Source organism: Callionymus lyra, chromosome 2, assembly GCF_982586985.1.
Source record: "Callionymus lyra chromosome 2, fCalLyr1.hap1.1, whole genome shotgun sequence".
NCBI classification, from domain to species: domain Eukaryota; kingdom Metazoa; phylum Chordata; class Actinopteri; order Syngnathiformes; family Callionymidae; genus Callionymus; species Callionymus lyra.
In genome coordinates this window covers 1,870,555-1,892,535 of record NC_141819.1, presented here as the reverse complement: position 1 = coordinate 1,892,535, position 21,981 = coordinate 1,870,555, and the positions used below count along the sequence as shown (strand labels likewise).

Here is a 21,981-nt window from a genome sequence, read left to right as displayed (position 1 = left end):
ACTCATCCCAACACTGGAGAACACAAGGTCACTGTGAAAGGTACGTTAGTTCCTCTGGACGAGTCTTAGACCAGATCATAACAGTCAGTGGTCTGTGCGTGTGTGTCAGTGGTCGCTGCCAACGACCTGCGGTGGCAGACGCAGGGAATCTTCCGTCCGTTCGTGGAGGTCTTCATCATCGGCCCCCACCTCAGCGACAAGAAGAGGAAGTACGCCACCAAGTCCAAGAACAACAGCTGGGCGCCCAAATACAACGAAACCTTCACATTGTGAGTCTGAATGATCCTGACCACTTGGTTTGGATGCTAATCTTTGGGTGTGTTTGCGTCTCCAGCACCCTGAGCAGCGAGGTGGGCCCCGAGTGTTACGAGCTGCAGGTGTGCGTCAAGGACTACTGCTTCGCCAGGGAGGACCGCACGGTGGGGATGGCCGTCCTGCAGCTGAAGGACGTGGCGTCCAAAGGAAGCGTGGCCTGCTGGCTGCCGCTGGGTAAGCGGATCCACATGGACGAGACGGGGCTCACGGTCCTGCGCATCCTGTCCCAGCGCAACAACGACGACGTGGCCAAGGAGTTCGTCAAGCTGAAGTCGGACCAGCGCTCGGCGGAGGAGGGCCGGAGCTAGAGGAGATCCCGGCCAGTGCCCAACCACTCGTGCTGCTACAGTGAACACTGACAAGCGTCCAGCGATCGTCCTTCATTGTCCGCGTGTTGCCGTCTTTCCCCACATGTATCCAGGTAGTCCCAGTCAGGGTGAGAAATATCTGTAGCCATTAGCACTGTCTTCTGCTCACCTTGACTGTCTCTCAGTGCCAATCGCTGAAACATGCCAAGACCAGCGCCAAGCACAAGCAACCACGAGGTGCGTCCGACATTCCAAACATCAGAGATTTGTAAAATATATATATATATATGTCAGGAAGACGGTTGAAGACGCCACTGATAGTCCGCGTCCGTCCCTGCATCAGAGCACACTGCCTGACACCCTCAATGCCTTGTGTCTCGTCCTCCCTTCTTTTGGTTCTTGAACCCGAGACGACGTGTGTGAATGTTGTTCAGCCAGATCAACGTTGACTTTTCTATCGTTTCCGTTCGTTGCTGTAAACATTCCAGAGGCCCCGCGGTAGACACCATAGTCCAGTGGGCGAAGCACAAGTCACTCGCCACGTAACCTGGAAGTCAGACCTCTACCTAAAGGGCTGCGGATCCAGACCTGCTCAGGTTTGGTGACGACATTTCGGCAGCGGGTCAAAGGCTCCGATGAGTTGAGTGTCGCAGGCTGAACCCGGAACTTATATCTTATCACGTAGAGCTCAAGACTGAACCAGAACAGTGGACTGTCAGGTGCCAAAATAGGGATCAGCGCATCCAGGTTTGCGCCTCCTGGTGGTGGGAGTTTAGTTTGTCTAATTTCTGGCTGCGTTTTACAAACAGGTTGAGTTTCCCTCGATCCTCATCATTTTCTTCTTCTATGGTGGGAAACGCGCGACGATGTTTACGTAAGAGCAGATTCTCTTCCAGGTCATATCCAGAAGGTTCTAGTCTGCGGCGCCACCGTGAGATGAAGTCATTTATGTTGGTGTGTAAAGACCATTGCCTCCAGAGTTTGTTGTGCCGGCCCAAGAGTAGGAAGCAGAGCCAGTGGAGACACAACAGGGTCTGGTTGGGCTGAACCGTCAGTGTTAAAGCGACATCAATGTTCAGGGCGTAGAAACCCATCAGGGTAACTCACCTCTTGAAGGTCGTTGGAAAGGGGTTGTGAGCTCCACTGTCAAGCCAGGTGTTACAATCACATTATCTCGGATCCGACGGTGACTGAGAAGTTCTGTGTTGAGAGAAGGTTCCTGAAACCTGAAGAAGGATCTCGGAACCTGAAGAAGGTTCTTGAACTCCTTTCATCTCTAGCGCCTGTACCTCTATTCAATCTAGTTGTCTCGCCACTTGCCCATGCATGGATGTATCTTTCATGCACCACTGCAGTGCATTGTGGGTGATATACAGTTCTGCGGTGACCACCAATGTTGACTCGATGTCTTGAGGTCTACAGGGTTCTTATAATGGCCCCGCCCTAAAGAACACCCGCCACTCCTGCTGCCAATCAGATTAGTCCAGTCCATGTTTTCACCTCAGTTCCTGCAACTCCTTGAATATTTCTGTGGATCTCTGCCTGCAGCGAGGATTCACAGAGGGCACTTGAGTCAGGGTGAGTGAGCGAGGGTGGGTGAGCGAGGGTGGGTGAGCGAGGGTGAGTGAGCGAGCGAGGGTGGGTGAGGGAGGGCGAGTGAGTCAGGGCGAGTGAGCAAGGGGGAGTGAGTGAAGGTGAGTGAGCGAGCGAGGGTGGGTGAGGGAGGGCAAGTGAGTCAGGAAGAGTGAGGGAGGGAGGGCGAGTGAGGGCGAGTGAGTCAAGGCGAGTGAGCAAGGGGGAGTGAGTGAAGGTGAGTGAGCGAGCGAGGGTGGGTGAGGGAGGGCAAGTGAGTCAGGAAGAGTGAGGGAGGGAGGGCGAGTGAGGGCGAGTGAGTCAGGGCGAGTGAGCAAGGGGGAGTGAGTGAAGGTAAGTGAGCGAGCGAGGGTGGGTGAGGGAGGGTGGGTGAGCGAGGGTGAGTGAGCGAGCGAGGGTGGGTGAGGGAGGGCGAGTGAGTCAGGGCGAGTGAGCGAGGGTGGGTGAGGGAGGGTGGGTGAGCGAGGGTGAGTGAGCGAGCGAGGGTGGGTGAGGGAGGGCGAGTGAGTCAGGGCGAGTGAGCAAGGGGGAGTGAGTGAAGGTGAGTGAGCGAGCGAGGGTGGGTGAGGGAGGGCCAGTGAGTCAGGAAGAGTGAGGGAGGGAGGGCGAGTGAGGGTGGGTGAGGGAGGGCAAGTGAGCGAGGGTGAGTGAGCGAGTTAGTGAGGGCGAGTGAGCGATGGTGAGTGAGCGAGTTAGTGAGGGCGAGTGAGCGAGGGTGAGTGAGCGAGGGTGAGTGAGCGAGGGCGAGGGCGAGCGAGGGTGAGTGAGCGAGGGCGAGCGAGGGTGAGTGAGCGAGGGCGAGCGAGGGTGAGTGAGCGAGGGCGAGGGCGAGCGAGGGTGAGTGAGCGAGGGCGAGCGAGGGTGAGTGAGCGAGGGCAACTCAACCTGCTGTTGACCCGCGGCCTTCGTCTCAGGGTGAGATTTAGAGCAGACGGCACTTGTTGAAAAGATATTTTAGCCAAACATGGCTCCAGCTGTTGTACTCTGGCTCAGGAATGTTCTCCGAAGCGAAGCCTGCCGAGTTGAAACAGGGAAGGACAACAGGGTTGAACTCAGCACTGCCCACTGACTTCAAAGACACTCGTCTTCTATGCATCTCATCGAGTCGTTTGTCCAGAGAAGTCTTTGATGTTTACCACGTTTTGTCTTCGACTCGAGCGCACAAGAGTTTTTTTACACGACGTGAAGACGCGGCAAAACAGGAAGTACAAACAGGAAGTACAAACAGGAAGTACAAACAGGAAGTGCGTGCGTACGTCGCGACAGATGGTTTTGAAGAGTGACACTTTCACGTGAGGCGTCGAAGCACAACATGAAGCACAGAAAACCGCGCGCGGGCAGTCGTGCATGAGCTGCACCGCAGGCCCCCGACCACCAGGGCGTCCACCTTCCACGAGTGGTGCATGATGGGAGCAAAACAAAAACTTGTGTTGTGCCAGCACGAAAATGATTTGATGTTCCTGCCAAATGTAGTTACTTTGAGATATGGTTTTACTATTTTTCAACATGTGAATATATAAATACTGATGTGTCGTGGTACAAAGTACTCGCATGAATTATTTTCTACACAGATGTTTGTAATTTTTTTTTATTCTTGATGTGTGAGGTTGAAGCCAGTGAGGCTTCGTTGAGTTTCTGCTTCCAATAAAATGTGGAACTTTATTGATTCGTTCAAGTTTTGTTCTTCAGTCGATCACAGAAGGCTGCGCTGCCTCTAGTGGCTCCAACGAGTTACTGCTTGTGTCATGAGTTTATTGTCATGAGTTCATACGTATCACAACGATCATATAAATCATTCTTTCTTTCCTTCTGTCGCTCTTTCCATCCCTCTTTATTCTTTCTTTTACTAAAGTCAAACATGACGTCTGTGCATAGACACAGGTCACTCCGGTCCCGGGTCTCATACTTTGATCTGTGGAGGAAAAGGAACAATCCAGAGTATGTTCGAGTCGTTTATTTACCACTTCCAAGCAAAAGAAATACAAGCTTCCTACACGACCGAGCCTCGTTCTTCCTGCGACTCAACAAAGTCACAGTCCAGGACAGAACAGCGTCGAACTGTAGAAAGCTTGCGCTGTTTACATCCATTTCCCCGACCAGGGGGGTCGGATCTTCCGGGCAAATTGTTCTTTCAAGTTTTCTGATTCCCCGCTGGGAGAGTCTGCCTGTCGTCTCCTGTTAATGTAATAATTCAAATGTTCCAGGGCAGAGGTCACACTCGTGGGGCGTTGGTTCCTGTTTTCTGCTCCCCTTCTGTCCTTTTGTAAACTTCAGGTGTTGATGCCAGACAGACAGGAATGTTGTTCTACCGGTGACTTGAATGTGTGTATGTGTGTGTGAGTGTGAGTGTGTGTGTGTGTGTGTGTGTGAGAGTGTGTGTGTGAGTGTGAGTGTGAGTGTGAGTGTGAGTGTGAGTGTGAGTGTGAGTGTGTGTGTGTGTGTGAGTGTGAGTGTGAGTGTGTGTGTGAGTGTGAGTGTGAGTGTGAGTGTGTGTGTGAGTGTGTGTGTGTGTGTGTGTGTGTGTGAGTGTGAGTGTGAGTGTGAGTGTGAGTGTGTGTGAGTGTGAGTGTGAGTGAGTGTGTGTGTGAGTGTGAGTGTGAGTGTGTGTGTGTGTGAGTGTGAGTGTGAGTGAGTGTGTGTGAGTGTGAGTGTGAGTGTGTGAGTGTGAGTGTGTGTGTGTGTGTGTGTGTGTGAGTGTGTGTGTGTGTGTGTGTCTTGTCGCATTAATTGAAGATTGCCGTATATGTTTATAACACTTTTAATCCAACACTTTTCATCCTAACTTCTTTCTTTCATCCCTTCTTTAATCTCTTGCCTTCTGTTTTACTTTATGTCTTACTTTGCGTCTCTTTTTTATTTGTTTCCTTCTTCCTTTCATTCTTTCTTTCCTCCTTTATTTCTTTTATACCTTCTGTCCCTTCCTTTTTTCTTTTTTGCTCGCTCACATCTCTTTGTATTCTTTCTTGTCTTCTGGACTCACTGTATCCTCTCGTCCTCAGTCATCAGGGCTCTAAAAAAGAACATTAAACCATGAAATCTATGGTAAACATATGTATTCTAGTCCTTCCGGGACGGAACCCGGGGTCAGTGTCGTCACCTCAGGTTCTCCGCAGGAAGGCGAGGTTGAGACAGTCTGGGATGAGCAGGTGCGAGGGGGCGGAGTCAGGAGGGCTGAAGCTGAAGGTCACGGGCAGAACTTTCCTCACGTCCTTCAGCAGCTTCACGGGTTCGTCGAGCCTCTGACCCTTGAGCAGCTTCTGCAGGACAACGTGAGTCGGAGCCAGAACCACCAGGTGGCGCCGCAGAACTCACCTGGACCTGCTGGATGAAGGACTTGGAGACCTTCTCCTCGTGCTCGCTGTGGGGGGTGTACCAGGTGAGGATCTTGACCACCTGAGGAGAGAGAGGTCAGTCGTCCGGCGTCACTGCAGAGAGGAACAGCTCCACCTGCTGGCTGCTCAGGGCGGTGCAGGTGTGAGTCAGAGCTTCAGCGTCAGCAGGATTCTTCTTCTCCGCCTGCAGCAGCTGAGCCGCCTGGATCAGAGGCTCCAGTGTCGCCACAGCGCCACCTGCTTGCAGACCGCGGCTGCGCAGCCAGTCTTCCAGCTGACTGACGTTGTATCTGTGATGAACAGATGATATGATTCACTCCTTTATTATTTACTATCTTCTTTATTGCTTTCTGGTACTTTTTATTCCTTCTATTCTTTCTTTCCTTCTTGCATACATCCCGTTTTTATTTCTTACTTCTTTTTATTATTTCATTTCTATATTACTATATTTCTCTCTGTCTTTATTTCTTTTCTCACTCATTCTCTCCTTTCTTTCTTTTTTCCTTCTTTCATGCCTTTCTTCGTTATTCTTTTATACATTGGCTACTTTTTTTATTTCTTTCCGTCTCGTTTGTTCGCTATTCTTCCTTATTTCCTCCTTGCTTTCTTTCCTTCTCTCCATTTCATTATTTCTTTTGTTTATTGCCTTCCATTTCTTTCCTTCTTTATTTCCATTTCTTTTTATTTCCTTCTTTTCTTCCTTCCTTCCTTCTGGGCATCAACCCCCCCTCCCTCCTTTCCCTTCCTTCCTTCCTTCCTTCCTTCCTTCCTTCCTTCCTTCCTTCCTTCCTTCCTTCCTTCCTTCCTTCCTTCCTTCCTTCCTTCCTTCCTTCCTTCCTTCCTTTCTTCCTTCCATCCTTCCTTCCTTCCTTCCTTCCTTCCTCCCCTCTTCCTTCCCTTTTCTCCCATCCTTCCTCCCATCCTTCCTCCCCTCCATCATTCCTTCCTTCCTTCCTTCCTTCCTTCCTTCCTTCCTTCCTTCCTTCCTTCCTTCCTTCCTTCCTTCCTTCCTTCCTTCCTTCCTTCCTTCCTTCCTTCCTTCCTTCCTTCCTTCCCTTTTCTCTCATCCTTTCTCCCCTCCATCCTCCCATCCTTCCTCCCCTCCATCCTTCCTTCCCTCCCCCCTTCCTTCCTTCCTTCCTTCCTTCCTTCCTTCCTTCCTTCCTTCCTTCCTTCCTTCCTTCCTTCCTTCCTTCCTTCCTTCCTTCCTTCCTTCCTTCCTTCCTTCCTTCCTTCCTTCCTTCCTTCCTTCCTTCCTTCCTTCCCTCCTTCCTCCCTCCCCTCTTCCTTCCCTTTCCTCCCATCCTTCCTCCCATCCTTCCTCCCCTCCATCCTCCCATCCTTCCTCCCATCCTTCCTCCCCTCCATCCTCCCATCCTTCCTCCCATCCTTCCTCCCATCCTTCCTCCCCTCCATCCTCCCATCCTTCCTCCCATCCTTCCTCCCCTCCATCCTCCCATCCTTCCTCCCATCCTTCCTCCCCTCCATCCTCCCATCCTTCCTCCCATCCTTCCTCCCCTCCATCCTCCCATCCTTCCTCCCATCCTTCCTCCCCTCCATCCTCCCATCCTTCCTCCCATCCTTCCTCCCCTCCATCCTCCCATCCTTCCTCCCTCCCTCCCTCTTCCTCCCTCCTCCTCTCACCTCATCTGTATTCCGCGGCTCCAGCAACACATGTCTTTTCGCAGCAACAGACTGTTGAGACTGGAGGCTGAGATGAAGTAGACGATCTGGTGAAAGACCTGATCCTTCAGGCTGGACGGCAGGTCCTGCTGGGTCATGGCGTCCAGGAGAGCGTCCAGCTCCGTCAGCAGGGACTTGATGGTGACCCCTGTGGATCTGGGCTCCACTCGCTTCCTGGACCCGCTGGGCTTGACCTTAGAGCTGGACAGACCGGGGATGGCTTCGCTCTCCAGCACGGCCGGGACTGAGGGGGTCAGAGGTCACAGGTTAACCTGAGCCACATGTGTCTGGAGCGTCTCACCGATCAGGTTCTGCAGATGCTTCTCGGTGATGGACAGCAGCTGCTGGTAGGCCTGGATGCTGAGGTCACTCAGGGCCGCGATCACGTCGCTGAGGTCGGAGGTCAAAGGTTTGACTTCATCAAAGGCAGGAAACAACATCCTGGTACTTCCTGGTACATTCTGAAACATACAAGGAGCATTCTGGGAGCCCGGTGACATCATCATGATGATCTCACTGTGACATCATCATGATGATCTCACTGTGACATCATCATGATGATAACAAACAAACACACAGACACAAACAAACACACAGACACACACAAACAAACACAAAGACACACAAACAGACCCACAAACAAACAAACACACACAAACAGACACACAAACACAAACAAACAGACGCACACAAACTCACATAATAATTGGATAATAATTGTTATTCACATCAACAGTTTCACCTTCTTGTTCGAGTGTTGAGTCAACAGGTCGTGCATGCGTGAGATGTTCTTCAGCCAGAGTGACGTCATCTTGGAGTCACTGCTGTGTTTCTGTCGACACACAAGGTTTCAGTTCCTCAGCAGCTGGAGGAGGACCAGGGTCAGAGCCAGGTCACATGTCTTGTCTACTGTCTGTCCATCATCTTCATCATCTTCACCTTCATCATCGTCATCATCATCTTCATCTTCATCTTCATCATTTCCTTCATCTTCATCTTCATCATCATCTTCACCTTCATCATCTCCATCATCTTCATCTTCACCTTCATCATCATCATCTTCATCTTCATCATTTTCTTCATCTTCATCTTCATCATCATCTTCACCTTCATCATCTCCATCATCTTCATCATCTTCATCTTCATCATCATCTTCACCTTCATCATCTCCATCATCTTCATCTTCACCTTCATCATCATCATCTTCATCTTCATCATTTTCTTCATCTTCATCTTCATCATCATCTTCATCTTCACCTTCATCATCTTCATCTTCATCTTCACCTTAAATCTTCATCTTCATCTTCATCTTCATCATCTTCATCATCCTCATCATCACCATCTTCATCATCATCATCATCATCATCATCTCATCTCATCTCATCTCATCTCATCTCATCTCATCTCATCATCTTCATCATCATCTTCATCATCATCTTCATCATCATCATCATCATCATCATCATCATCTTCATCATCATCTTCATCATCATCATCATCATCTTCATCATCATCTTCATCTTTATCATCATCATCATCATCTTCATCTTCATCTTCATCTTCATCTTCATCATTTCCTTCATCTTCATCTTCATCATCATCTTCACCTTCATCATCTCCATCATCTTCATCTTCACCTTCATCATCATCATCTTCATCTTCATCATTTTCTTCATCTTCATCTTCATCATCATATTCACCTTCACCTTCATCATCTCCATCATCTTCATCATCTTCATCTTCATCATCATCTTCACCTTCATCATCTCCATCATCTTCATCTTCACCTTCATCATCATCATCTTCATCTTCATCATTTTCTTCATCTTCATCTTCATCATCATCTTCATCTTCACCTTCATCATCTTCATCTTCATCTTCATCTTCATCTTCACCTTAAATCTTCATCTTCATCTTCATCTTCATCATCTTCATCATCCTCATCATCACCATCTTCATCATCATCATCATCATCATCATCTCATCTCATCTCATCTCATCTCATCTCATCATCTTCATCATCATCTTCATCATCATCATCATCATCATCATCATCATCATCATCATCTTCATCATCATCTTCATCATCATCATCATCATCTTCATCATCATCTTCATCTTTATCATCATCATCATCATCTTCATCTTCCTCACTGACCTTCAGAGCAGCTTTGAGAGAAGACACAACTGAGTTGCAGAACGAGCGAGTCCTGGTTTCTTCTCCAGTTCTGTCCACATGTTGAAGACACAGGAACAAGATGGAGGCAGGAAGACCCGGAGAGAGACACAGAGCCACGTCTGGACGAACATCTGGAGACAAAACCTCTCACGAGTGACAAGATGTTCAGACGAGATCTGGTGGAGACCAGACACCATCAACCCAACAATGATGTGCACGAGGAGCTCATGGTTCTTCTAAATAAATCCATAAAATGCTGTGAAGAAACGACAGGTGTGATTGATGGACCTGTGATCAGATTCTTCAGGAGCTTGGCTTCGTCACGTCTGCGACACTCCAGGAACCCCTGGACCTCCTGCAGGTCCTGCAGGTCCTCACAAGCAGCTCCGGGCGGAACAACTGCAGGAAGATCAGACGTCACAGAAGAAGAGGGGGTCACGGGTCGCAGGTCAGGTGTCGACCTTGAGCCAGGAGTCGTCGGAGCGTGACGGTTCCTCGCAGCTGCTTGACCTCTGACCTCAGCCTCACACATTCCTGCTCCCGGGCCTCCAGCAGATCCTGAGAACATGGTCCATGAGACGCTGACGCTGAGGTCCAGGTGAGTCCACGAGCACCTGAAGGTCAGCAGGTCCTGACTTGACTCGTTCCAGCTGAAGCTTCACGGCCTCGACCTCTGACTCCCACTGACGGTGCTGACCTCGCAACTGACCCTCCATGAACCTGAGATATCGTCACGTCAACAACGTGTGTATGAACACACACATGCACACATGCACAAATACACACACACGTATATATGCTCACACGCACACACACATGCATATATACACACACATGCATATTTGCATGTGTGTGTATATATGCATGTGTGTGTATATATGCATGTGTGTGTATATATGCACACACACACAGACACACTCACACAAAGACACAGTCATGAACACACACATGCACAAACACACGAACACACGAACACATGCGCACACACACGCATACACACACACACAGACGCATATATACACACACATGCACACACATGCATATATACACATATGGACACACATACACACACGCACAGTAATGAACACACACATGCATATATGCACACATACACACACACACACACAGTCATGAACACACATGCATACAGACACACAAAAAACTAACCAGATATAAAAAATACACAGAAAAGCAGACAAACACAAAAACAAACACACACAAAAACACACTTGTTTGCCACTCGAACTGCGTCATAAGCGTGTGCGAGATCTTCTGCTCGCAGCTTGACGGACGTGTCCTTGGACACCTCCATCTTCTCCATCAGCTGATCCTGTTCAGAGAAGCCAGAGGTCACATGACCTGTGTCACATGACACGGGTCACATGACACGGGTCACATGACACGCGTCACATGACACGGGTCACATGATGCGGGTCACATGACGCGGGTCACATGACGCGGGTCACATGACACGGGTCACATGACACGGGTCACATGACACGGGTCACATGACGCGGGTCACATGACACGGGTCACATGACACGGGTCACATGATGCGGGTCACATGACGCGGGTCACATGGCTCGGGTCACATGACGCGGGTCACATGAAGCGGGTCACATGACCTGTGTCACATGACACGGGTCTCATGACATCGTGGATTAATGACATCGTGGATTACCATGGGAGCTTCAAGACTCCAGGGCAAGTCTTTCCTCTCGAAGGTCGGGGAGGTCACGCTGAAGCGCCTCACCTGCTCAGGTGAGGGGAACATGGAGGGGGAGGGGGAGATGGAGAGGGGGGTGAGGGGGGTGAGGGGGCGGGGGGAGGAGGGGGAGAGAGGCTCGAAGATGAAGCTCTGGCAGGAGTCAGTGCGTCTGTGGCCGACACGCTGCTGCAGAGGAGAGCAGGTTAGTTAACAGTTTAACAGCTATATGTAAAGGTTAATAATGAAGAACATTAGACGTCGAAGGTTGTCGGTTAAACTCTGGTGAAACTCTGGTTAATCTCTTTTTAAACTCTGTTTAAACTCTGGTTAAACTCTGGTTAATGTCTGGTTGAATTCTGGTTGAATTCCGGTTAAAGTCCGGTTAATCTCTGGTTAAACTGGTTAAACTCTGGTTAAACTCTGGTTAAACTCTGGTTAATCTCTGTTTAAACTGGTTAAACTCTGGTTAATATGGTTAAACTGGTTAATCTCTGGTGAAACTCTGGTGATTCTCTGGTTAAACTGGTTAATCTCTGGTGAAACTCTGGTGATTCTCTGGTTAAACTGGTTAAACTCTGGTTAAACTCTGGTTAATCTCTGGTTAAACTCTGGTTAAACTCTGGTTAAACTGGGGTAAACCTCTGAGAGTGACGTGATGTCTTGCAGGTTCTCGTATCTCTGCTCCAGCCTCGTCAGGTCCCTCAGCAGAGCCTGATACTTCCTTCGCTCCTCGTCCAGCTCGGCCTGAAGCTCAGACGCTCGCTCGACTGCTGCTGCATCAGCACGTTCTGTACACACACAAATACACACACATACACATATATAAACACATGCACACATGGACACACAAACATATTATCACATATATATACGCATGCATACACACACATGCACACACACATATGCACACACACATATGCACACACACATATGCATACACACACATGCACACACACATATGCACACACACATATGCATACACACACATGCACACACACCTATGCATACACACACATGCACACACACATATGCATACACACACATGCACACACACATGCATACACACACATGCACACACACATATGCATACACACACACATATGCACACACATATGCACACACACACATGCACACACACATATGCACACACACATATGCACACACACATATATACACACACATATATACACACACATGCATACACACACATGCACACACACACATGCACACACACATATGCACACACACATATGCATATACACACATGCACACACACATATGCATACACACACATGCACACACACATGCACACACACATATGCATACACACACATGCACACACACATATGCACACACACATATATACACACACATATATACACACACATGCATACACACACATGCACACACACATATATACACACACATATGCACACACACATATGCACACACACATATGCATACACACACATGCACACACACATATGCAGGCCCAAGTCCAACCCCCCAACAATCCGCCCTCATCACCCCGATCAGCATCACCTGCGCCCTCACCTGACTATCACATTCACCTGAGTTCTAGTTAACCACACCCCTTGATGCTTTACTTAATCCTACCCTGTGTTTGTGTTCATTGTCTACATTGCACTCGCCTGAACCCTTTGTCTCCCCTGAAACCCTTTCCGACCTGGATTAACCCCGGAACTTTCTAAAGACTTTGTCATTCAGAACTTTATCGTTGACCACGTCTGTTTGTTTTCCTTAAACAAGTATATTGTTATTTCTCTATGCAAGGCATTTGTGTATTTTGTTTTCTGCAACATTCATTGAGTAAAAGAAACTGTTCTTCCTCATCATTGTCTGTCTTGAGGTCAGTGACTGAAGACCGGACCACCTTCTTCACCTTCGACCTCTCCCACACCGATGCAAGACTTAGTCAGTGAGCTACGCCGACTCCTGCTGCTCCAGTGATCCCTAGAACATCGACCTCGTCTCCGGGACGAATGTGATGGATTCTTGCTTCTCTGGTGCTGGAGATGCAGGTGAACCACTTCCGAACAGATCGAAAATCGCCTTTGGAGAGTATGTCCATAAGGACAAATGGAGATGAAATCACTCCTCACCGCGAATTGTGTGAGACATTTCCGTGTTTTTGAGCGTGTCTGACTCCTCCATCCAAACCAAACTGCACCTTCTACCTTAAGGTAGGCGAACAGTGACTGAACACACCCTCCAGTTTCACACTCGAGCTCCAGCGTCAGGGTAGAACGAGGCTGCGCTTCTCACAACAAATCACCTCGGGCTCGAACCGACCCTCCAGCTCCAATTGTCCACGTACGATGACGACTCCCTTGAACTCGAACGCTTCATCCGACTTGTTTGCCGAGTGGCCGATCCTTGTGAACACTGTTTACAGGATGTTTGCCGCTTCAACCCTCCTTTACAACACCCTCCTTCCGACCCCGAGCCCATGCAGATCGACACTATACGCCTCACCGCCGCGGAAAGACAACGTCGCCTCTCCTCTGGATTGTGTCTCTACTGCGGAACAACCGGCCACCTGCTGCTTGCCCAGTACTAAAACAGACCATTGACGTTCCCCCTGAATATTCTGTTTTTAGTGTTCTGTCCCAAAATGGCCGTACACCTGCCTGCACATCGCCCCAGCGACTGTGCCATTGATTTAGTCTCCAGGGAACCCAGACTTTTGGGCTTCGCCAACTTTTACAGCGGTTTTATTCTGGGATATATTGTCATTGCCAGCCCCCTGACCCAACTCCTTTAAAGAAAAAACCAAAACTCTGGCATGGAATGAAAATGCAGCTGCAGCTTTCCAAAGGCTCAAAGATTCCTTCTCCGGTGCCACTGTCCTACACCACCCAGAGCCTTCCCGACCATTTGTCGTTGAGGCAGATGGTTCAGCCACTGGAGTTGGTGCAGTACTGTCTCAAGGGGAGATGATCGCTGCATCTCGACTCAATCCATGCCCCTTTTTCTCCAAAAGATTGAGGGCAGCAGAACCAAATTATGAAGCAATCAGGGACTGTTGGCCATTGAACTAGCCTTGAATGGGGGCATTTTTTCTCACGGTTCCAGTTCACCATTAGCTATCGCCCAGGGAAGCTAAATGCCCGAGTAGATGCCCTCTCCAGGTTGTATGCACCCCATGAGATGGCAACCCTGAACCCATTCTACCACCCCAGGTCATGGTCTGCCCCATTACATGGGACAAGTTCCCCCAAACGCTTCCCCCTGATCGAGTGTATGTAACACCTGCAGTTCGACTCCACCTCTTACTTGCCCCTGGTACAGGTCATCGTGGAACGCCACCCTAGCCATCCTCTGTCAGTACTGGTGGCCCAGCATGACCCGTCAATTTCGTCAGAAGGTCTTGGAATGTGAAGAATGTGCAACATCTAAATCCCCTCGTCAGCCACCTGCGGGAAAGCTAATGCCACTCCCAATCCCTCAAAGGCTGTGGTCCCATTCAGGATTTGATCACTGATCTGCGTCCAATGGCTACACCTGCATACTTGTGGTGATCGACAGGTTTTCCAAGGACTGTAAACTAATCCCCCTGAAGGGCATCCCCACTGCCGGTCAGACAGCTCAGGCCATCTTTGACTCAGTATTCCACAACTTTTGATAACCTGAGGACATTTTATCTGATCGTGGGCCTCAGTTCATTTCTGTCGCATGCTGGTCGTCACCGTGAGGCGACTGGAAACCAACCTCAGACGAACTGAATTACAGAACGCAGGGTCCAAGAGATCAGATCGGCCACCAGGGCACCTGGAAACAATACCTAGCCTGGGCTGAATATGCACAAAATGTCCAGGTCTAACCCCCCTGCTGTCCTCAGACGTGCCAGCCGTGGACCGGTGGTATCGGGATAGTGCCAGTGTGTGTGTGTGTGTGTGTGTGTGTGTGTGTGTGTGTGTGTGTGTGTGTGTGTGTGTGTGTGTGTGTGTGACAAGCAGACACGCATGAAAATTTAAATATGTACCATTTTGATAAAGGATTTTTATAAACATTATATATATATATATATATATATATATTTATTAAGTCTTATTGATCAACTATTGTTTATCGACTGAGGAAGCATCTGGTCATACCTCGTTGTTCCTCTTGACCAATCAGACGCCTCAGCTTTTCTCTGTCCTTCTCGACGTCTTCCTTCTGTCTCTGCAGCATCTCCACCTCCTGCAACACCACAGACCTGACGCTCAGACCTGAAGCTCTAGACCTGATGTTCAGACCTGACGTTCAGACCTGAAGCTCCAGACGCTGATGCTCCAGACGCTGAAGCTCCAGACCTGAAGCTCCAGACCTGATGTTCAGACCTGAAGCTACAGACGCTGAAGCTCCAGACGCTGAAGCTCCAGACGCTTAAGCTCCAGACGCTGAAGCTCCAGACCTGAAGCTCCAGACCTGATGTTCAGACCTGAAGCTCCAGACGCTGAAGCTCCAGACCTGAAGCTCCAGACGCTGAAGCTCCAGACGCTGAAGCTCCAGACCTGAAGCTCCAGATGCTGAAGCTCCAGACGCTGAAGCTCCAGACGCTGAAGCTCCAGACCTGATGTTCAGACCTGAAGTTCCAGACCTGACGTCCAGAAGACGTTCCTCACCTGAGATAGTCGAAGAATGTCTCGAGCACTGTCCTCCTCCTTCTGCTCCTGCAGCGTCTTCTCCTCCACGACCGTCAGTTGTTTCTCCTTCTTCTCTCTTTCCAGCTTCTGCACCTCCTCCCTCAGAGCCTCTAGCTCAGCTCTGTTGCTCTGTCTCTCCGCCTGCAGCGTTTCCTTCACAGACTCTTTCTCTCTGGTCTGAACCACGAGTCAAAATAATGAACATTTCTACGTTTGAACTTCAAATAGAGTTTGATATTTTAACTCCCATAATTCTTAACATATTTTAACCTTTAAAATAATTTGTTCCATCTTCCCAGACCAGTCCAATCGAGCCCCGAACCACTCGATCTTACTTTTAAATCCAATTCCAACTGAAAAACCAATCGTTCCATGAAATCTTGTCGTCAAGATAAACTGATGCTTCGTCACATGATCGTATGAGCCTCACGTGATTGGCTGAGAGTTGGATTCAGTAGCTCGGTGCTCTGTTGGTTTGGTCTGGTGACTCAATGATAGCAACATTTCATATTGAATTTAAAAGACTATGAATTAAAAAATGCTGAATTAAACACTTTTAATTTATTTTTGAATTCTTTTAATCTTAATGTTATGCTAACATGCGCGATGATGTCACTTCCTCTCACCTCCTGGTCGGCGCGCAGCTGCAGCTGCATCAGCTTCACCTCCAGGCCGCGGTGCAGCTGCTTGTATCGCTCCACGGACCGAGCCTCGCTCTTCAGCCGCAGCAGCTCCCGGCGCGCCGCCCTGCGCCGCACGCAGCTCTGCAGCAGCACCGCGGCGGCGCGGACCTTCATGAAGACCCTCCTGGACAACCAGCCTCGCACCCGCGCCTGCAGGAGCACGGCGGCGCGCTCGGCCAGCAGCTGCGGACGCATTGAGACACGTGAGCGTCTGCGCGGGGCTGAGGTCGCGACCTCTGACCTGTCGGTACGAGCGGCGGCTCAGGGTTCCTCGGACGAAGGCCTGGATGGTGACGGCGGCCTGACGCACCAGGAGGAACATCTGCCGGTGGAGCTTCATACGGAAGAACTTCTGGATCACCAGAGCAGCTCGAGTGTAACGGCGCCGCAGAGCCTCACTGTGGACACACAACTGGTCAACACACAACCGTTCAACACACAACTGGTCAACACACAACCGGTCAACACACAACTGGTCAACACACAACCGTTCAACACACAACCAGTCAACACACAACCGTTCAACACACAACCGGTCAACACACAACCGTTCAACACACAACCAGTCAACACACAACCGGTCAACACACAACCGGTCAACACACAACCGTTCAACACACAACTGGTCAACACACAACCGTTCAACACACAACTGGTCAACACACAACCGTTCAACACACAACTGGTCAACACACAACCGTTCAACACACAACCAGTCAACACACAACCAGTCAACACACAACCAGTCAACACACAACCGTTCAACACACAACCAGTCAACACACAACCGGTTAACACACAACCGGTCAACACACAACCAGTCAACACACAACCGGTTAACACACAACCGGTCAACACACAACCAGTCAACACACAACTGGTCAACACACAACCAGTCAACACACAACCGGTCAACACACAACCGGTCAACACACAACTGTTCAACACACAACCAGTCAACACACAACCAGTCAACACACAACCGTTCAACACACAACCAGTCAACACACAACCGGTCAACACACAACCGTTCAACACACAACCATTGCACACACAACCAGTCAACACACAACCAGTCAATACAACAAGTCAAACAAACATAGAAACAAACAAACGCACAAAGAAACACAAACAAACAAAGATACACAGATGTACAAACAACTCTGCTTCATTGTCCAACTGTGACATTTGGAGGCTTCATGATCCACACATTGATGCTTCATGAAGCTTCATGATCCACACATTGATGCTTCATGAAGCTTCATGATCCACACATTGATGCTTCATGAAGCTTCATGATCCATACATTGAGGCTTCATGAAGCTTCATGATCCATACATTGAGGCTTCATGAAGCTTCATGATCCATACATTGATGCTTCATGAAGCTTCATGATCCATACATTGATGCTTCATGAAGCTTCATGATCCACACATTGATGTTTCATGAAGCTTCATGATCCACACATTGATGCTTCATGAAGCTTCATGATCCACACATTTATGCTTCATGAAGCTTCATGATCCATACATTGAGGCTTCATGAAGCTTCATGATCCATACATTGATGCTTCATGAGGCTTCATGATCCATACATTGAGGCTTCATGAAGCTTCATGATCCATACATTGATGCTTCATGAAGCTTCATGATCCACATATTGATGCTTCATGAAGCTTCATGATCCATACATTGAGGCTTCATGAAGCTTCATGATCCATACATTGATGCTTCATGAAGCTTCATGATCCATACATTGATGCTTCATGAAGCTTCATGATCCATACATTGATGCTTCATGAAGCTTCATGATCCATACATTGATGCTTCATGAAACTTCGTGATCCACACATTGAAGCTTCAGGTGTTCCTCACCGTCGGGCCAGAGCTCCTCTGCAGTATCTCTGGATGGTGACAGTCGCCCACACGGTCCTGCTGTACTGGACCCGGGCCAGCCACCCTCGGACCCGGCTCTGGACCGTCACGGCCGCCGCCTGCAGCCTCTCGGCCCGAAGTCTCTCCAGAAGAGCCACCTGGCCGGCTCGGAAGAACACCTTGGTCTTCCCGAAACAGTACTGCTCCGGGTCCGGGATGAGTCCGGGCAGAGCCCGGCGGCAGAGGTTCTGTTCAGGACCGTCGGGTCTCCCGAGAAGAACCCGGTATCTGCAGAAGAACTCCTCGTACGTCCATCTGGAGGTGAGGACGCAAGACATGAAGGTCTGGACACTTGAAGCCACTAGTGAACAGATGTTCACTGCTCAACATTGATGACATGGAAATACAATGATTTACAGGGTTCAGTGAATGCATCACGACTAATACATACTGTCGGTCACACACAGTATTTTGTATCTATATTATATTGTGTATTTTACGTTAAGATGAGTTTCTCTCAGTGAGATGTACATGAAGTTCATATCAATCCATGGATCTTCAAACTTAATGATCCAATAAATCTGCTCCAAACATCTTCAGGATCAAGATGTGTTCACGTGTTCATGTGTTCACGTGTTCACGTGTTCATGTGTTCACGTGTTCACGTGTTCATGTGTTCACGTGTTCATGTGTTCACGTGTTCATGTGTTCACGTGTTCATGTGTTCATGTGTTCACGTGTTCATGTGTTCATGTGTTCATGTGTTCACGTGTTCATGTGTTCACGTGTTCATGTGTTCACGTGTTCATGTGTTCATGTGTTCACGTGTTCATGTGTTCACGTGTTCATGTGTTCACGTGTTCATGTGTTCATGTGTTCACGTGTTCACGTGTTCACGTGTTCATGTGTTCATGTGTTCATGTGACTGTGTTGTTGTTTGACTCTCACTTCCTGGAACATGAACTTCTGATGAAGCTTCAACTGTAAAGTTCTGCTCACTTGGAAGGAAAACCTGCAGCACTGATCCTGATGGTCTCCAGGACTCCACAGGCTCTGAGCTGCTGGACCGTCCGCTTGGGGTCGAAGCTAGAGAGACCAGACGTTCAGGTGAGACACGGAGTGAGACACAGAGTGAGACACAGATAAGACAGAGAGTGAGACACATAGTGAGACACAGAGGGTGAGACACAGAGTGAGAGACACAGAGTGAGACATAGAGTGAGACATAGAGAGTGAGACACAGAGTGAGACATAGAGTGAGACACAGAGAGTGAGAAACAGATAAGACAGAGAGTGAGACATAGAGTGAGACACAGAGAGTGAGACACAGATAAGACAGAGAGTGAGACACATAGTGAGACACATAGTGAGACACAGAGTGAGACACAGATAAGACAGAGAGTGAGACACAGATAAGACAGAGAGTGAGACACATAGTGAGACACAGAGGGTGAGACACAGAGTGAGAGACACAGAGTGAGACATAGAGTGAGACACAGAGAGTGAGACACAGAGAGTGAGACACAGAGTGAGACATAGAGTGAGACACAGATAAGACAGAGAGTGAGACACATAGTGAGACACAGAGGGTGAGACACAGAGTGAGACATAGAGTGAGACACAGAGTGAGACACAGAGGGTGAGACACAGAGTGAGACACAGAGAGTGAGACACAGAGTGAGACATAGAGTGAGACACAGAGAGTGAGAAACAGATAAGACAGAGAGTGAGACATAGAGTGAGACACAGAGAGTGAGACACAGAGAGTGAGAAACAGATAAGACAGAGAGTGAGACATAGAGTGAGACACAGAGAGTGAGACACAGATAAGACAGAGAGTGAGACACATAGTGAGACACAGAGTGAGACACAGATAAGACAGAGAGTGAGACACAGATAAGACAGAGAGTGAGACACATAGTGAGACACAGAGGGTGAGACACAGAGTGAGAGACACAGAGTGAGACATAGAGTGAGACACAGAGAGTGAGACACAGAGTGAGACACAGAGAGTGAGACACAGATAAGACAGAGAGTGAGACACATAGTGAGACACAGAGGGTGAGACACAGAGTGAGAGACACAGAGTGAGACATAGAGTGAGACACAGAGAGTGAGACACAGAGTGAGACATAGAGTGAGACACAGAGAGTGAGACACAGATAAGACAGAGAGTGAGACACATAGTGAGACACAGAGGGTGAGACACAGAGTGAGACATAGAGTGAGACACAGAGAGTGAGACACAGAGAGTGAGACACAGAGAGTGAGACACATAGTGAGACACAGAGGGTGAGACATAGAGTGAGACACATAGAGTGAGACACAGAGGGTGAGACATAGAGTGAGACACAGAGAGTGAGACACAGAGGGTGAGACACAGAGTGAAGACACAGAGTGAGACATAGAGTGAGACACAGAGAGTGAGACATAGAGTGAGACACAGAGAGTGAGACACAGATAAGACAGAGAGTGAGACACATAGTGAGACACAGAGGGTGAGACACAGAGTGAGACATAGAGTGAGACACAGAGAGTGAGACACAGAGAGTGAGACACATAGTGAGACACAGAGGGTGAGACATAGAGTGAGACACATAGAGTGAGACACAGAGGGTGAGACATAGAGTGAGACACAGAGAGTGAGACACAGAGGGTGAGACACAGAGTGAGACACAGAGTGAGACACAGAGAGTGAGTCACAGAGAGTGAGACATAGAGTGAGACACAGAGAGTGAGACACAAAGGGTGAGACACAGAGAGTGAGACATAGAGAGTGAGACACAGAGACTGAGACACAGAAAGTGAGACACAGAGTGAGACACAGAGTGACTGACAGGAGCGGCTCTTTGAGGTCATTGGGTTTGATACAGCGGACGTAGTGCGGCGTAGTGCTGTCCAGGGTGTCCATCAGCATCTGCAGCGACTGTTTGAACTGAAGACGAGACGTTAGCGTCCGAGCGAGACGTCCGAGGACATGATCACCTGGAAGCCAACGGTCAGCTTGTGTTCCCGCGACGATCTCTTCCCGTGGACCGACGAGACGTTCCCCTGCTGGAACAACTCAGCCACCAGCTCGGACTAGAAGAGGAAACGTCTGTGAAATGTCAGTGTGTGCGATTGTGTTTGTGTGATTGTGTGTGCCTTGTGGGTCTTTGTATGTGTTTGTTTATGTGTGTTTGTGTGTCTCTGTGTTGACTTTGTTTTTGTTTGTCTGTTTATTTGTGTTTGTGTGTCTCTGTGTGTGTATATTTGTGTGTTATGTAAGTAAGTAAGTAATATTTATTTATAGAGCGCTTTTCGAGACCAGGGTCACAAAGCGCTTAAACAATCAAAACAATATTCAATAAAGTACATACTTCAAAGATCAAGATAATACTGAGAACAACACAGGAGTTCCAGAAATTCGAGGAAAAGCCTGAAAAAATAGAAACGTCTTAAGATGTTTCTTAAAGGAGTCAGTAGATCATCAAGAGCAAAGAGAGAGAAGATCGTTCCAAAGCTTAGGAGCAACAGCCTGAAAAGATTTCTCTCCTCTGGTCCTGAGCCGTGTGCGTGGAACCATAAGTAGATTCTGATCCACAGACCTCAGAGCCCGAGCTGGGGTGTAAGGCTGGATCAGATCATGAAGGTCTGACCATGAATAGATCTGAA

General features: G+C 48.8%; 2 protein-coding genes across 2 annotated transcripts in view; one reads left to right on the top strand and one right to left on the bottom strand.

Moving 5' to 3' along the window:
• unc13a (unc-13 homolog A (C. elegans)) overlaps positions 1–2,194 on the top strand; it is a 79,032-nt gene extending 76,838 nt beyond the window's left edge. Inside the window, exons 41-43 of the mRNA XM_087783228.1 lie at positions 1–40; positions 110–269; positions 335–2,194. The exon at positions 1–40 is cut by the window's left edge and continues 53 nt beyond it. Coding sequence (XP_087639354.1) covers positions 1–40; positions 110–269; positions 335–623 — 489 coding nt within the window. The 3' untranslated portion in view covers positions 624–2,194. The remainder of the gene's footprint in view (positions 41–109; positions 270–334) is intronic.
• Positions 2,195–4,879: 2,685 nt separating this feature from the next.
• LOC148085044 (unconventional myosin-Va) overlaps positions 4,880–21,981 on the bottom strand; it is a 52,075-nt gene continuing 34,973 nt past the window's right edge. Inside the window, exons 15-36 of the mRNA XM_087783213.1 lie at positions 21,313–21,408; positions 21,165–21,262; positions 19,327–19,413; positions 18,328–18,642; positions 16,695–16,851; positions 16,397–16,636; positions 15,750–15,947; positions 15,237–15,324; positions 11,758–11,906; positions 11,092–11,304; positions 10,640–10,740; positions 10,025–10,130; positions 9,872–9,968; positions 9,699–9,809; positions 9,390–9,541; positions 7,974–8,063; positions 7,533–7,713; positions 7,193–7,475; positions 5,664–5,838; positions 5,529–5,609; positions 5,314–5,473; positions 4,880–5,226 (exon numbers count right to left, since the gene is read on the bottom strand). Coding sequence (XP_087639339.1) covers positions 5,315–5,473; positions 5,529–5,609; positions 5,664–5,838; positions 7,193–7,475; positions 7,533–7,713; positions 7,974–8,063; positions 9,390–9,541; positions 9,699–9,809; positions 9,872–9,968; positions 10,025–10,130; positions 10,640–10,740; positions 11,092–11,304; positions 11,758–11,906; positions 15,237–15,324; positions 15,750–15,947; positions 16,397–16,636; positions 16,695–16,851; positions 18,328–18,642; positions 19,327–19,413; positions 21,165–21,262; positions 21,313–21,408 — 3,177 coding nt within the window. The 3' untranslated portion in view covers positions 4,880–5,226; position 5,314. The remainder of the gene's footprint in view (positions 5,227–5,313; positions 5,474–5,528; positions 5,610–5,663; positions 5,839–7,192; positions 7,476–7,532; positions 7,714–7,973; positions 8,064–9,389; positions 9,542–9,698; positions 9,810–9,871; positions 9,969–10,024; positions 10,131–10,639; positions 10,741–11,091; positions 11,305–11,757; positions 11,907–15,236; positions 15,325–15,749; positions 15,948–16,396; positions 16,637–16,694; positions 16,852–18,327; positions 18,643–19,326; positions 19,414–21,164; positions 21,263–21,312; positions 21,409–21,981) is intronic.